At 42.2% G+C, this 16,206-nt stretch overlaps 1 protein-coding gene across 1 annotated transcript in view; it reads right to left on the reverse strand.

Annotated features, from left to right (window-relative positions):
• Positions 1-1,196: 1,196 nt before the first annotated feature.
• The window catches only part of col22a1 (collagen, type XXII, alpha 1), a gene marked incomplete at both ends in the record, with an annotated part of 44,310 nt that continues 29,300 nt past the window's right edge, over positions 1,197-16,206 (reverse strand). The window contains 26 exons of the mRNA XM_079232239.1: positions 1,197-1,390; positions 1,810-1,887; positions 2,676-2,858; positions 4,063-4,129; positions 4,212-4,391; positions 4,635-4,679; positions 4,772-4,807; positions 4,905-4,976; positions 8,188-8,241; positions 8,396-8,449; positions 9,595-9,648; positions 11,974-12,018; positions 12,109-12,162; positions 12,284-12,337; positions 12,480-12,533; positions 12,711-12,764; positions 12,913-12,966; positions 13,080-13,133; positions 13,426-13,479; positions 13,766-13,879; positions 13,978-14,013; positions 14,788-14,832; positions 14,978-15,031; positions 15,112-15,147; positions 15,245-15,322; positions 15,920-15,964. Of these exons, the coding sequence (XP_079088365.1) occupies positions 1,197-1,390; positions 1,810-1,887; positions 2,676-2,858; positions 4,063-4,129; positions 4,212-4,391; positions 4,635-4,679; positions 4,772-4,807; positions 4,905-4,976; positions 8,188-8,241; positions 8,396-8,449; positions 9,595-9,648; positions 11,974-12,018; positions 12,109-12,162; positions 12,284-12,337; positions 12,480-12,533; positions 12,711-12,764; positions 12,913-12,966; positions 13,080-13,133; positions 13,426-13,479; positions 13,766-13,879; positions 13,978-14,013; positions 14,788-14,832; positions 14,978-15,031; positions 15,112-15,147; positions 15,245-15,322; positions 15,920-15,964 (1,848 nt within the window). The remainder of the gene's footprint in view (positions 1,391-1,809; positions 1,888-2,675; positions 2,859-4,062; positions 4,130-4,211; positions 4,392-4,634; positions 4,680-4,771; positions 4,808-4,904; positions 4,977-8,187; positions 8,242-8,395; positions 8,450-9,594; positions 9,649-11,973; positions 12,019-12,108; positions 12,163-12,283; positions 12,338-12,479; positions 12,534-12,710; positions 12,765-12,912; positions 12,967-13,079; positions 13,134-13,425; positions 13,480-13,765; positions 13,880-13,977; positions 14,014-14,787; positions 14,833-14,977; positions 15,032-15,111; positions 15,148-15,244; positions 15,323-15,919; positions 15,965-16,206) is intronic.

Here is a 16,206-nt window from a genome sequence, read left to right on the forward strand (position 1 = left end):
CAAACCTAACGGTGACATTTCTTCCCGTCTCGATTTCTATCTTTAAAACTCAGTTTTTTTTTTAAATAATCATCCTGAGGGTTAGCTTAGCCTTAGCACAAATCACGGCATATATGAAATAAGCGTATACACGTCATGTTATTGCTGTTTGGGACAGATTTTCAAATTAATTTAATTTCAAGATAAGATAGACACCTGTAAATGATACGCCATGGGTTCTGTGTTGCATTTTCTCCGAATTTTGGACTGAAAGTCTGCAAACCTGGCTCTAATTTATGAGTTTATGAATTTATGAGTGACAGAGAAGTAATATCGTCATGCCTCCAGTTTATTCCCAGAATAAATACTTGTTTCGTTTATGTCTAAATAAATCAGACAGGCTTAAAAATTGAAGGGTGGGGATTTTATTTTTATGCCCGTTTTGGGGTGCCAATAATATCTGAAATAATTAAGGCTACATAAGAACACTGCTACCAGCTTGGGGACAATAAGTGCACAAAAAGTGGTCATTCATCATTCTGCACACTTACTCATTAACACTCCTGCTGCACAAAATCACTATTGGTATTTGAGGTTGTGCCTCACACTGTCTGTCCTCCACCCTGCCCATCAATTACAATAAAACAGATAATTCCCCAGACCGGGTAATTATCTCGCCGAGGATCCCCAGCAAGTTAGTGAGCAGTAACTGACATCTATTGCTTGGCACAGGACAGTGTGGGCTGTGAACGGTAAATGATGCAAAATGGTGTGAGGCAGAAGAAAAAAAAAGAAAAGCCTGTGTTGCAGAAAGAATTCCTGCAAGAAAACGCAGAGCTGGACTTTTGAGATAATTACTGATGAAACGATACAACATCGACTCCAAGATCTTCCCCACAGATGGGCCGGTTTAAGAGGAGGGACTTGTTACCTCCCTATATATATATATTTTACAGGAAGCAAGCAAGTGAGGAAATAACAAAAATAAAACAGTTGAGCTGCTCTCTCTACCCCATATTTAATCTGAAAAAGTCCCTCGATGCTTCATCCCCATCCTTCCCACGCTTCTTACCAAAAACAAAACAAAACAATCTGACCGGCAGCACGTGTCGCTTCAGCCCTCCATACTGAGGTTATCTTAAAAAAAGAAAAGTTCTTGATTCAGACCAAGTTCATAAATACAGCTGGACTTCAAGCTCTTGCGTGTCCCTTCTCCCTTAGGTCCCCTTGACATTTTTGGTGTGGGGTCTTTGTGCCAGGCTGGCATAGTAGGCGCACTGGGAGGGGTCACATTGGCCGGTTGGACCCGGAGGTCCAGCTTGACCGTGGGGGCCGGGGTTTCCTGGCTCTCCCTGGGCTCCGGCTTGTCCCGGGCCTCCGTCTTTACCATATCCGGGCAGACCGGCTGGACCTATATAGCGGGAAGAGGAACAATGTGAGGCTCCAAATTAGGTGAAACCCACCTGAGAAGAATTCAATTCAATTCAGTTTATTTTATATAGCCCAACATCACAAATACAAGTTTACAATCTGTACACATGACATCCCTGTCCCGGGACCTCACATCGGATCAGGAAAAACTCCCCCAATAAAGATAGTAAAAACCCTTTCACAGGGAAAAAAGGGGAAGAAACCTGAGGGAGAGCAACAGAGGAGGATCTCTCTCCCCGGATGGACAGGAGCAATAGATGTCATGTGGCCAGAATGAATAACGTAATGGAGTTACAGCACATTCAATGAATGTGACAGAAATTATTCATATAATGAGTAGTAGGCATGGTCCATGATCCATAAGTACAGTAATACAGTAAGCAAGAGACTGGTTGTTACCTATCGGGCCGGTGGGTCCTTGCTCTCCTCTTTCGCCGACACCGGGTTCTCCCTTTTCTCCTCTCGTTCCTTTGTCACCTGGAAATTCAGAAAACAAGTCACCATTATTTGTGCACATTATAAGCTGTTATAAGTATCAGTCAACACATTTTAACAACCTTTGAGCATTACTGTAGGTTGACATTCATGACACATGGATGGACATGGATGTTCTTTAGCTTTATACCGTGCATTTTTAATGTGATTGATGCAAAACAAACAAGGGTTTGTTGGGTTAATCTGTACAAAAACTACAGTGTAACAGCAATATGGTTCAGTTTTATGGGGATTTTGTTCCAGGGCATTTCTTTGCCAGGAACAGCCACTTCCTGGAGTCTTCGCTGGTTGTCTGGCAACCTCAAAGTCACAACAGATTGAAAGGAACCACTGTGCCAGGCCGAGACCAAGTCTGGCACCTTTAGTGTTCAGACATGAGAATCGTATCGATCTTCTCATCTAACTCTCCGGACAAATTAAGTTTATTTTCCTCAAATGTCAAACTATTCCCTCAGATTTATCTCAAACATCCGTCAGCTATCAGATACAAGAGGGTCATTTTTTAATTTTTCTATTAAAATGTTGGCAGAAATGTTCTCTCTTTCCTCTTTGTTCTGATGTAGATCTTTCTTAGTCAGCCTTTATATGAAGTACATCATATTTTTTACTGCCAATACAGGAAGTGATTTCATTAACACAATTCTGATTCTATTGGAGACACTCATTTGGACCAATCTGACAATTGGAAAGTATTATACACTGTGGAATTAGTAAAGGAACAAAAGGACACACACAGAATATAATGACACAGTTAAAAGTCTCTGTCCTACCTTTAGGGCCCGAGGGTCCCCTGGATCCTTCTCCGCCATTTTGTCCGGGCATACCAGGCTCTCCGGGGGGGCCAGGTCGTCCAGAATTGCCGTCTTTACCTGCAGAGCCTGGAGGTCCTGGACGGCCAGCTGTACTCTTCACGTGGGCCGGCTGCATCTGAGCCATGAGGTAAGCCATTTTGGCTGGAAAACACAAAAGCGAAGGTATTTGATCACACTTTAGTTTTTAAGGGTCAGGAATTTAGATGCATTTTAAGAGGAAAAAATGACAGTTATATCTAGTTTTAGAAATACAGATTCACCAACTATGTAGGACCCACCCGTTGGGTGAAGCCCAAATAAATTCCTGAAACTGCTTAATTAAGGTAGTAAATTTGTATTAGATTCGAGCACTGCATTTGATACCATTGATCGTGACATTTTAATCAATCAACTTGAGAAATAGGCTCTTGCAGTGTTTGACAGGTTTTCCTCTTACTACAAATAAAATGTTTTGTTAGCTAAGGCAACTTAATGTGACACACATCAGACGATGAATATGGTGTTCATCAAGGAAGTGTTTTGGTCCCTCTAGGCAACATAATTAGTCACCATGAAGTCAAATATCACTAATATGCTGATGACACACACCTTTATATACATCTCTGTTTCGCGGGGCAAACACCAGTTCTTTGAACACTCTCTTGACTGGATGCAGGCACATTTAGATGAGTAATACATATTTTTAAGTAATGAGCAGTTATTTTAAACCCTGATTAGTCTTAGATGAACGTATGATGTTTTTGTGACCTTGTGGTTGAGGGCCATCACTGAAATTAGACTCAGACCCATTCTGAAATACAAATTCATGCTTTTATTACCAGCACTTTAGATTATTACCACTACACACTGATCTCCTTGAAAGGTCTTCAAGAAAATCACAATTAATTCTGAAGCCGCAGACATTATTATTATGATCAATAAAAATTAAAAATAACAGCGACTGCCTCTTATTTTGTGACCAAACAATAAATCTGGTGAAGGTTTCTGTTTTTATGGCCCTAAACTATGGAAAACTCTCCTTGTAGCTTAGACTTACCTTCATTTATTTTCATTTGGCTTCTAATGGGGGTTAACTTTAATCGTTATTGTTAAAGAGGTAGCGCACACATAATCCCTTCTTCTTTTTTAAAGCTGTAAACTAAATGATGACATGATCGATGCTCATCTTTGCAACATGTATTCAAATCTGTAATTCATGGGTTCAACATCATCTGCATCTTTGAATGAAATTTGCAACATAAATAAGGTTAATATTATCATTACTTCAATTTCAAACAACTCTGTGAAGGTTATCTCAGCAAGGTCAATGGGAAAGATGAGAAACCAAAATAAATTGCCTCCTCACCATCTAATTGCTTCGCCAGCTCCTCCTGGATGAGTCGTCTCATCTGCTCCAGTGATACCGACTCTCCCTGAGACGTCAAACATTATAATCATTAACTCAATTATTGATGCCGCAATTTCAACAACAAAGCGTTCAGGAGTGTGACTCACTCTTTGGCCTGGGATACCGGGATTTCCTGAAGTTCCTTGAGGCCCCGGAGCCCCTAATTCTCCTGGTGGTCCAGACATGCCCATCATCCCTGTGTGGCCCTTCCTGCCAGGGGGTCCGGGGTTCCCAGGAATACCTGAGTCTCCTGATATTCCTTTATCTCCCTTCACACCTGAATCTCCCTGGATCGGATGACAGACAATTGTACATTTTCAGACATGAAGAACCTCCAAAATAACTGGATTATAATTAATTGTTAGAAATCGTCTGTGTGTGATATCGTTCTGTGATGAATTGTGTTTTACTGCCACTAGACACTTTGTGGACATTTCTACTGAATGGATTAGAGATTTGAATTCCACGGATTGCTGCAGTGTGTGTATGACGTCTGTGTTTTATGGACCATTTGCATCTCTAGTACTCGCCTTGTCTCCTCTGAGGCCACGATCACCAACTCTGCCTGGCATCCCCTAAAAAACCCCACCAAAAACAGTGGATGTGAGCATGAAATATGGATATATTGCATCATAATTTGTCAACGTTGGTTCTATGAAGTCCTTACCTGTTTACCTTCTGGCCCGATTGGACCATGTGGACCCTAGAAATCAAGATGAAAGTCAACATTACTCACAGCTGGTCAATTTTAGCCGCTACAAATAATCTTGGAATAAAAACTCTACAAATCTAGCACTCACCGCGGGGCCCTTAGGCCCACTAAAGCCTGGTAATCCTGGGTTGCCGGGCTCTCCCTTGTCTCCTCTAAGACCCTGCAGAGACATAGCCGCTCATCACATGGCACACACACGGCATACTGTACTTGTGCTCTAAAAGCCTCGCTCATTACTGAGGATTCAGCGAGGATTAATATTTAGCTGCAGTTCTTATCGACATGCAGCAGTGCCCCGGATCAAAAAAACAACTCATAAACCAATCTTGCGGTGAGACATGCCAGCTTGAAGAGATTAACATCCATATTTACAGGCGACATGGAGGCCTGCAGAACAGCAGGTTATGGCAACCACAGAGTGATTGTAACTAAAACAGAGTGAGCATAATTAAACTAGAAAATACGGCATTATTACAACAGTTTTAGCTTTCCTTCATTGGCTACAGGTCCATGTCGGATCAGACTTCAACCTTTTAAGGTGATTTTGATCCCCAAAATGTTAAATGAACACGCCACTTCCTATCTTTCTGCTCTTCTGTGACCTCATACTCCAATCAGGAAGCTCTGCCCTCTTGCCAGGTTTCCTGCTGGAGAGGAGGTTGTGTGCCTCAGGCTGTTGCTCTATGGCGCCACCTGAAGGCAGCTCGACATCCTCCTGGATCCATTCGTTTCACATGTTCACAGTCTACACATCATTTTGTCATAAGGATTGCCTATACTGTGATTTTATTACGTTGGTCTATTTTTGTACAGGACAAAAGGGATCCCTCCTCAGTTGCTGATCCTGAGGTTTCCGTGTTTCCCCGTTAAAGGGTTTGTTGAGAGGGTTTTTTCTTGTCTAGTCCGAGACTAGAGGACAGATGGTGACGTAAACTGCACAGATTGTAAAGACCTGAGGCAAATGTGTAATAAAGGGCTTTACACATAACATTTACTTAAATTGTCTCGAAGGAATTTATTAATGCGTGTAGAATTGGGACACTTAACACTTCAATCCATTTGGTCACTTTAATTGCTGGGGCAAAATACATTTTTTTATTATGTTTTTATTCTGTCTGTATATACAATACTGCTATTGTAGATTCTTTTCAGTTTTTTTTACTGTATCCTGCAATCCTGCAATTTCCCCACTGCGGGACTAACAAAAGATTATCTTATTTTATCTTATATTTAACGTTCTCTTTTATCCATTTACACGTTTCTTATTATTCTTGAACAGATCCACTATCTCCTCTGCCTCTTTCCTCTCGCTGCATCATCCTCTCTCTATGTGATAAAATTGTCCATCTGATAACGTTTTTTTTTTTTTTTAATATCCGATCCTGCTTCTAAATAGCTTCACCCTGCACTGAAATCCCTCTGCGCCTCCTCTCCCAACCCTGTTCTGCACCTCCCTCCTGCCGGCTATTTCTGGTGATCTGCTCCCCCTGCTGACTGATATCACCCTCTCCTCTCTGATAGCATGGCCGCATATCGTCTGCCCTCCAGTTAGCAAGAAACCGTCCTCAAGCCCACGGACCATCTATTTCTGTCCAAAAACGCATTTTTTTTGTTGCGATGGACATGCAGCAACTCTGTGCGCTGTCTCCATCTACATTTTATATCCGTGACATATCTATTATGATGACCTCTGCCTGCCTCTTTATCTCCAGGCCCAAATAATCACCGAGCCCTAGCTGACTTTAATTAACCTCGTCTTCGTGCTCAGCCAAATTGTACATGGGCTCCGAAAGCTTTACGAGGACGGGGTCGGCGCTTTAAAATTACATTTCACATTTTTCAATTAAACAAGTCGCTTATTATGAACTGTGGGGACTCAAGCACTCGTTCATTTCAAAGGTATACCACGTTGAGTCTGTGAGGATATGTGCTTCATACCATTGGGTTCCTTCCTCTGGACTCTCTAACCCCGTCACCTGATTGATGCTGACATGGTAAACTGCCCTCCTCTCATCCTACCTGCCACTTCTCTGTGTCTGCTTTTGGGTTTACACCTTGCCCTCCAGAAGCTATGGACTAGAAATTGCAATTTTTCTTGGTCGATTTCAGTTTCTTAAAAGTCTGACCTGCCAATTCAGATTTTCTTTCTTTTTTCTAAAACCTAAAAGTGACAGCAAGGCTGCAGACTAAAGCTTTTTTTTGTTTTACCACTGTTTCAAAAAGTATTTTCAACCATCAAAAATTCTAAATGTGATGCTTTTACTTTGTTGTTGTCAGCTACACGGGGTTATTTGCATAAAAACTCATAAAAATGTAATTGGTTAAGTAAGATAATGTATTTGTTTCCCCCGATATGTTCACATGCCTCTATACATGCGTCTATACTGTGGTTTTATTATGTTGGTCTATTCTGTACACAACATATTTCACGTCTGTCCCTCCTGGGAGACGAGTTCCTCCTTTAATTGCTCCTCCTGAGGTTTCTTCCATTTCCCCGTTAAAGACTCTTTTTGGTTTCGATCGCTCCATCTCTACCTGAGACGGGATCAGAACCCATTGAGAGAGATGGGCCTTTAAAATAATGTTGTTGACATGTTCAGGAGCAGCTCTCAAGATCTGTCAACGAACAGTTGGTGGAGTTCCCCTTTAACAACTGATTTGTGAAAATTAAGCTCAAATTCACATTTATCATTAAAATGAAACTCTGGTATAAAAATTTACAGCAGAGTTATTTTTTCTCAAGCAAAATACAGATTGCCTTTCTCTTATATAATACCAACAATGGGAGAAAATGCCACTTTCACAGTTGGTTATTTTATTCATCTTTAATTGGAAATATTTACCCTTGGATTTGGTAAATTTTGTGTGTTGAACATTGTGTAAAGGCACCTCTGATATATGTTCTACCAGACCTTACACATGCACCTTATGCACGCCGCCCTTCCAATCCCCGCGTGACCTCGGCTGCATTAATAACACCTTTGCGTGGCTCACATCCAGGAGGTGCTCCTCTCCGACCTGTTCTCTGTGCTCGGTGCTCTGATATTACTCGGCAATCAGTTTTCTGGTGTCAACCGGGTCATGTCCCTTAAACGCAACCCCAAGGGAAAGAGATGTTCAAATCATCCATCACAATCTGACAGATCATCTCTTCTAGAAATACTTCACAGCCTCCTCTTGCCGCCAGTTATACATCCCTGCTCGCACTGAAAATGCTATTCAGTGCACTTCTCGATTAAATGCGAACTGTGTTTGTATTGACGTGTTGTGGTTGAATTGAAGTGTTTCGGAGCCACGATTTGCACTTTGTTAGTCGTCCCACTGTTGCAACTGTTGTTTTTTCGAGATAATGTACAAAATGGGCAACTCACTGGAGTTCCAGGGAGGCCTGCTTTTCCTGATGGACCCGCTTCACCTTGCTTGCCCTGCGATGCAAAGAAAAAACACAGGATGAGAAATTTGATGGGGAATGACAGAGAGAGGAACGACTCGAGTGCCACTTTATGTCCAAAACTCTCCCTCTGCTTGACACCGGCTGCGTCTGTCTTCTGTCTCTGCGAGTGATTGAAAAAGACTCACCGACTCTCCTCTTGGTCCACTAAGCCCTTCTCTGCCTGGAGGTCCCATAGAGCCCTGCCAGAAGAAAAGAAAAAAATAGACTTGTTTTATTATGGCTTTTACATGCTGAAAAAAAAAAGGGAACAGAACCATATCTCATCTCGAGGGCATGCGGAGGATCACTTTAATCTTTATTGGAAAACAGCCTCCGCAGTAGCAGGAAGGTAACATCTGAAGAGCTTCCTTTTTCCCGTGGAAGGAGTATGTAGGTGAGGACAAGATTCTAACTTTAGGAGGCACTCTGTGAGAACAATCCGTCTCCGAGCGGCACAGCCAGAGGACGAGTTAAAAAGTTATTTCATTCTTTCTGTGAAGTGTTACATCCTGCTTGGAGACAAATGGGGGGATAAAAGTGCTGCAGTCTTCAAAATGTGTTCATGAAATGAATTCCAGTTTGTCATTTGGTAAAGATTAATGGAATACAACTGTGACAGAGGATGTGAAGCTGCTGGTAATGAAGCCCCAGTATTATATAGACGTGATTAAATATTCTTTGCTCTGCTGAAAACTTTGCATTCGGTCCAAAACCGTTTTTTAATCTCAGGAGTTTTGACTGCATTCCCTCGATCAATGGTGCTCTGGTTCCAGGCAGCAATACAGATTATTCTCACTGTGGCGCAGCCAGGAAGGGATGCTGCATAGACAAGAATGGCATGTAGGATTTTAATAGGGAAGACAAATATCTTCTGCATGCGGGGCATGTGCTGTATATTACTTTTACACTGCAAATGCATGAGTGGAAGCTAATATAGGCATTTTAAAGTTGGTTATATTGTAGTATACATGAATGCAGTCACTTTACAGCAGCTTTTTTCTGTCTGTGTGTGTGTGTGTGTGTGTGTGTGTGTGTGTGTGTGTGTGTGTGTGTGTGTGTGTGTGTGTGTGTGTGTGTGCGCAAAAGAGATGCCAAAAATGAGATGATGGAACTGCAGATTGAAAATACTAAATTGCATTCTTCCTTCAGGAATTCACAATGTTGACGTGTATGCAGCACAGAGCTCTCAGAACGTAGCAGGTATGTATGAAGGAAACAAAACATATGTTATGCAAGGTTATAATACAGACGTTTTTAATAACATGCATATGTCATTATTCTGTTATTATAAAAAGAACATGAGAGACTTGAAACTGAAACTTGGAGCAAAAAACGTTGGACATACCTCTTTCCCAGGTTTGCCATCCCGCCCAGATGATCCAGGCTTTCCATCTTCTCCCTGTTTGACACAGAAGAAAACAATTGTTAGATTAAATAAGAGAAACCTCAAGGACAAATTAAGATGAAGTTCCTGTGATCGCTCAGGAGAAAATTCTCTTGGCTCAGAAACCAAGTTGGACAGGTTTGTATTTCAAAAGTGTATTTCAGCCAAGAGGTGACACATTGTATACCACACACTGTACATATATAGCATAGCATAGCATATACACTGTTGTATAATTATAGTATTACCAACACAATCACTAAAGCTAATGGAAGATGATGTCATAGAGAAAAGGAGTGTGTTTGTGGAGGGCTAATTAGCCCAAATGTTCCTGTTTTAGCTGCTGTTACAAGAGCAGTGTAACTTCAGCAGCACATGATCGGGTCACATGACCAGCAGATGATGTCACCTTACAGGTGTATTTATATATAGCGTGCTGAAAACGTGCTACCATGTTTCCATGTAAGCCAGGCGGCCAAACAGTCCTCTACATTTCCTGTTTCTCATTAATAACATATAAGCAGGAACAATATAAAGCTTATGTTTCCTTTTAAGATATTTCTATTATTTAGCATTTCATCCGATATCCTTAAATTGCTTATTTTTGGGGGGTTTTGCAGCTCCAAAACATGGTATTTACAATCTGATTTACTTCTACATACAGTTGTCTCTGTATGGATGCATACATGCATGTATCATTATTCCTATATTTTAATTTTGCAACATATTTTGTCATATATTATCATTTTTGTCGCTGTGTTTTTAGTTTTTTTATACAGGGTTTGTTGGGAGGGAGCCTGCAGATTTCAGAGTGCTTCTATAATTGTTGTAATTGCTTTACAAATGACAATAAATAACAGATTATGCAGACTTGAGATCCACAGAGTTACTCATAAGGATCCATGACACCTCCGCACTGTCCTGAGGCACACTGGTGAATCTGCACCTCTAATTGTGGACGTCAACTTTCAATTCCCTGAATAATAGTGTCAATCATTTCTGTTTGACATGATATTTAAAGACAATAACTATGAGCGGTGGAAGGCCATTTTCAGTGCGTCGATGGAAACACGTAATGGCTCCTCTAATAAGTTGTCTAACGTCTGTGTGGCTGCCGGGCCGAGAGGCCGCCCGCCACGCCGCGGCTCAGCCAGAGTTTGTCTGTAATGAGCCGTGCTATTGGTCACGCTGCCGTGGCAGAACCTTTATTGTGTGTGTGTGTGTGTGTGTGTGTGTGTGTGTGAGAGGCAAAAGCAGCAGGTGCAGCGGTTCTCTCGGAGAAGCTGTTTCCAACAAAGGAAAGTGTGAGCGTCGGACGCATCTTAAAGTCGCAGTGCGGCACGCCGAACGCTGACTGTGAGCTCCTCCAACTGCCGTTAATAGTTCCAGTTATGGCTCATGAGCAGAGGCCGTTATCTTTCCAAACTCATAATCCATACTCGACTTCCCGTGCTTTTATGTTCTTGTATTCTTTTGTGAAGGTGCCAGTTTTTGAATCCAAGAATACGGATCCGAGTAGAGAATGTTCTGCCAAATAGATCCCACTCTTATTGCATGTCTCTGTCTCTGTGTATGTATGTGTGTGTGTGTGTGTGTGTGTGTGTGTGTGTGTGTGTGTGTGTGTGTGTGTGTGTTGTTTTTGTTTCGCTTAATACTGTCATTTGATCAAATGAATTGGCATAATTCCAATTGTGTGATACATTTCACGATGACATGTACATGTCAAACCTTCGTAGAGGACATATCATTGCATTAGGTCTGTAGAGAGTCTAGTGCTATCCTGATAGCTTTCCCAGCATGCAACAGCATTGACTTGCTGTCTGTGAAACTGCAGGTGTCATCAAAATAGGGCAAAAACACTGTCACCTTTCATAAACTAACTAACCTGCACCGGGGGAAGATGTTTCTGCTTTTCCATACAAATCTGTTTAGCTCACATTTTTAGGGTGGAATGTCTAAATTGAACACTGCTGTCACAAAGAGTGGAAGCTTTCACTGCTCGGCCGTGTCAAAGGAAAAGTAAATGGAAAACAGCCAGCTGCTTCGAAATCCTAAGTATTCTTTTATTAATCATGGCATTTAAAAATTGGATTTGCAATGCACCAATATGTGAAATTTACTGACTTTGACGACATGTTTGGTAACCATTGATATGTCACTTTCCCCTACATTGTTATCAGAGCAACAGGTGAGAAATTCACCAGACAGAAATCCATTGTTTTCCTACATATGGTGACGCTTATTAGGCAAGAACATGGTGCGAAAGATTCATTATTGCAACATTGTGGTTCTTGCAAACTTCCCTGTTCAAATGCACGAAAAACGCAAAGTTCGACTAACCTTAGATCCAGATTCTCCAGATTCTCCTCTGTGGCCCTTAAAGCCCTGCATGGGAAAAACAACAGCCCTGAATCAGTCACAGCAATGAGCTCTGCCTGCCTGCTTCATCAGATCGGTTTACTGGCGGTTACTTACCGGGAGTCCCCTGAGCCCCGGGTTTCCTAGTGGTCCTGACTCGCCTTGCTTGCCCTGAGATGAAACCAGAAATAGTGACAGCATCATTGTCTGGCCATGTTATACCATCATGATGTTGTGTAGCTCCAGCTCTATATATATATATGATCACTGACACACATCTTCATCTACTTACAGGCTCTCCTGGGTCACCTGGTCGGCCATCTTTTCCCATTTTCCCAGGCTGACCCTGCAGATCAATGAAATCTTCCATTTAGCGTCCGCAACTGTTAAGACCTACAATTGCACTTACAAGATTCCAGAGTATTTATGCCACACTGCAGGAACTGTGGGCATATTCGTAATGCTGCACATCCATTAATTTTGCTTACCATCAATCCGGGAAGACCCGATGGTCCCTGGATTCCTTTGAGACCTTCTTTGCCCTAAAAAAACAAACAAACACGAGCAGGTCAATGTCACCGGGGAAGAATAAATGATAAATGGCCGCTATTACCACACAGGCCGGTCGACCTACATGCTAGAGGGAAGAGGTTTTGTACTGTAATGGCACATAGGTAATACGTTTTCTGCGGGGAAAAGTACATGGAGTGCAGCCTGACCTTTTCTCCAGGGGTCCCCGGGGGGCCGGCGGGGCCAGGCTGTCCATCGTTACCCTGAAGAGGAAAGAGACAGTGTCAGTGGAGGTCAACCAAAATAGAAAGAATGAGTGTGGGAACAAAATCCAATACAAATTGCCCTGTTTATGAAAAGCTTAAGTATTTAGACAAATTTGAGTGCATATAGCCCAAAATAATAACTTACAGGTGTGCCCATTAAGCCAGCGGTTCCTGGATGACCAGGGGGTCCTGAAGGACCCTGTAAATGCAGAAAAATATATCTATAATTATGCGATTCATACCAAACAATATTGCACTGAACATTTTTTGGAGGAAATGAGTGAGACTCATGAGTCATCACGACAAATATACTTTTTCTCCTTTCTCTCCTGGGCCTCCTTGGGGTCCTCGATCACCTTTAAGACCCTGTGGTGAAAAAGAAAGACCATAAGAAATGCCACACTTCAAGAGGAAAGCATTCATCTGAAAAACTAAATATCTCTAAGATATTCAAACTATTACAAAGGAGGAGGCTGTAATAGCGATGTTTGTGAAAAACAACTCAATACCTTTTTTTTTTTTTTGGTGTTTTAAATTCACCCAATTATCTGAACCTTGTGAAGTTTAAAAAAATATATATATATACTGTTGACAAAAGCAACTAATGAGCAGTTGGCCCTTCGGGAGCAATAAGGGGGCAGTTAGTGCGCAAACTTGCCTTCGCTCCGTCGGCTCCGGGGGGCCCTTGAGTTCCAGCTGTTCCCGGCGGGCCCTGTAATGACACAGCAGAGCATCAGTCTCTGTCCGGGTGGCGGACGGGAGGCCGAGCACCGGCACCGGGTCCTAATCGTTCACTGCTGGCCCCGAGAGGAGACCCGGCTAATGACGCAGAGAGAGCCTCTCCATCCGTCACACCAACTGAGGCTGATGATGATAGCAAAACCCTCGTGCCTCACTTAGGGCTAATATGGCGGAGACACACATAACTTTATATCCTAGAGGAGCCATAGTTGTTACATCACAAGAGGTGAGGTCATGGTTGAATGTGCATGTCCTACTTGGTAACCGTCTTGTCCGTTTTTCCCCGCAGGTCCCAGGTGTCCTTTGTCCCCGGGGGCTCCCGGGAGACCGGGCAGTCCGGGCGGACCCGCAGGGCAGTCCGAGCAGACGTCCTATAAGACGGCAGAGACATGTTTGTGATGAAGCGGTCGCTCTTGGGATCCAAACATGAAGTCGTTTCTCACTGAAGAGGGATGGAAAGGCTCCTTACCTTCAGATTAAGGTCAGAGAGGTCGGCTGCCTTTCCCTGAGAGACGGAGAATAAAGAGAGGAAATCCAGAGACATTTAATTACAGATTCAATTGGGACAGATTGTAAAACCAGGAAATGTAGACAGCCTATTTAAAGTATTGTTTTAAGATAAGATAAGATAAGATATTCCTGTATTAGTCCAGCAGTGGGGGAAATTGCAGGATTACAGCAGCAAACGCATAGTAAAATAAAAAAATAAGTAATATAAATAAACAGTAAAACAATAATAAAAAGAGTAAATAATCCACAATAGCAATATTATATATACAGACAGAATAAAATGTATTCAAAAATGTATTTATATAGCACCAGTTGAAGTGATTAAAGTGACCAAAGTGATTTTGTGGTCTACTGCGAGCTCAGCTGGTTGTGCAGCCTGACAGCAGCAGGAAGGAAGGACTTAAAGGACTGAGCTTTTGATAATGACAAATTCTGAACAAATGCAAATGAATGTTAATGAAAATAGCAATAATTACGGTCTACATCTGAAAGTATATGTATGTATTATCTAATGCATTTAATCATGCAAGTCAAAAAGGATTCAAAGCATCCACTAACTGACGATGATGATCTTTTAGTTTAGTTTTGCCTAAAAAATATAATTTCTGTGACATGGAGAAAGTATGTTATTAGCGCATGATTATTCTCTCCTTCATAGAGTATAGGACATACTGGACATAAAGTTAAATATAGTAGTTAAAATGAACATCTGAGCACCAGCCAGCACATCAGATAATATTGGTTGTTGTCTGCCAACTTGTGTACTTACAGGATCTCCCTGTGATCCCTTGTCTCCCGGCCTTCCTGGTAAACCCTGCATTTGGTGAAAAGGCAAAAAAATCATTTGACAAAGGAGCCGTAAAGCGCTGCGTATACAAATATGTAAACAAGCGTGAATATTATAGTAATGTAACTGTATATAATGATGTATTCATTCTTTAGTTTACTGTCAGACTCACATTATGTCCTGGTGGGCCCTGAGGGCCGGCGACTCCTGGTACTCCCCTAATGCCCTGCAACCCACATGAACAGATATTGGAGAAACTCCTTTTATGTCAAAAACATTCAATCTGAATATATTGAACATATTTACCGAAGGTCCAGGGTCTCCATTATTTCCCGAAGGCCCCTACAAAAACAAAAAAGAAACATTGAGCATTTCCAAATATGTAAATGAATGCACTAGAGGAAGATCAGGTGACGCTGGTTGACATCGACGCTCGTACCTGTTGTCCCACTTTGCCTTCTCCCGCGAGACCCCGGTCCCCGGGTAACCCCGGTTCTCCCTGCGACCCGGTTTGGCCCTGAGAAGAAAACAAATATATAACTGTCTTCACCACCCTCAGATAATGTCAGGTCAGCAGTAATGTTTGGCTAAGAGCCTCGCTTGGTGAATGCCTTCTGATCCCAGAAATACCACCCTGTTTTCAATCTGTGCTAAAAAAAAAAAAATGTTTTCAAGCAGTTGACATCTTGGCGGTTAAAAGAGAAACAGCGTTGGTGATGAGGGTGAGTGACTTGACACCATAAATCCGGCAAACGTCCGTCTGCGGCCTCCCTCAGCCTGAGCCACCTGACATCTTGGTCTTCAAGGCAAAGGTCATCATCAGAGCAGCGGTCACAGAGCATTGGACACAGAAATTGCTTTTGCTGCGTTCAACAGAAATGAATTGTTTGTATCATCCGCGGCAGATTTTTTGTTTTGTTTTATTAAAACGCTTTTTCACAACAAAAGAGAACCTGTGCATGAAAAAAAAGAAGAAAAGACAAATGCACACAAACCTCAGGCAACCTACAAAGCTCTCTCTCTCTCTCTCTCTCTCTCTCTCACACACACACACACACACACACACACACACACACACACACACACACACACACACCTCTAACTCTAGAGTTACCTTTGGTCCTGGGGGTCCTTGAATTCCTTGTGGCCCTGAATCCCCCTGTAATCACACAAATGACATCAATAAAAAAAAAATGCTTGCCAATCAAAGACAGGACTTCATCCTCCTTTGAATCCATAACTCAGAGCTCAAAGTGTGTACAAGTTGCAGTTCTTCATGCACGCCTCGGGGCCACACCTGGCAGCTGTAAAAAATAAAAAATAAAAACAAAAACAGCGCTGCTTTGAGCCAACTCTGCTGTGCTCCTGCGTTGCTTTAATGCGATATGTCTTAACAATGTT

The sequence above is a fragment of the Taurulus bubalis genome (assembly GCF_910589615.1).
Source record: "Taurulus bubalis genome assembly, chromosome: 16".
Taxonomy (NCBI): Eukaryota; Metazoa; Chordata; class Actinopteri; order Perciformes; family Cottidae; genus Taurulus; species Taurulus bubalis.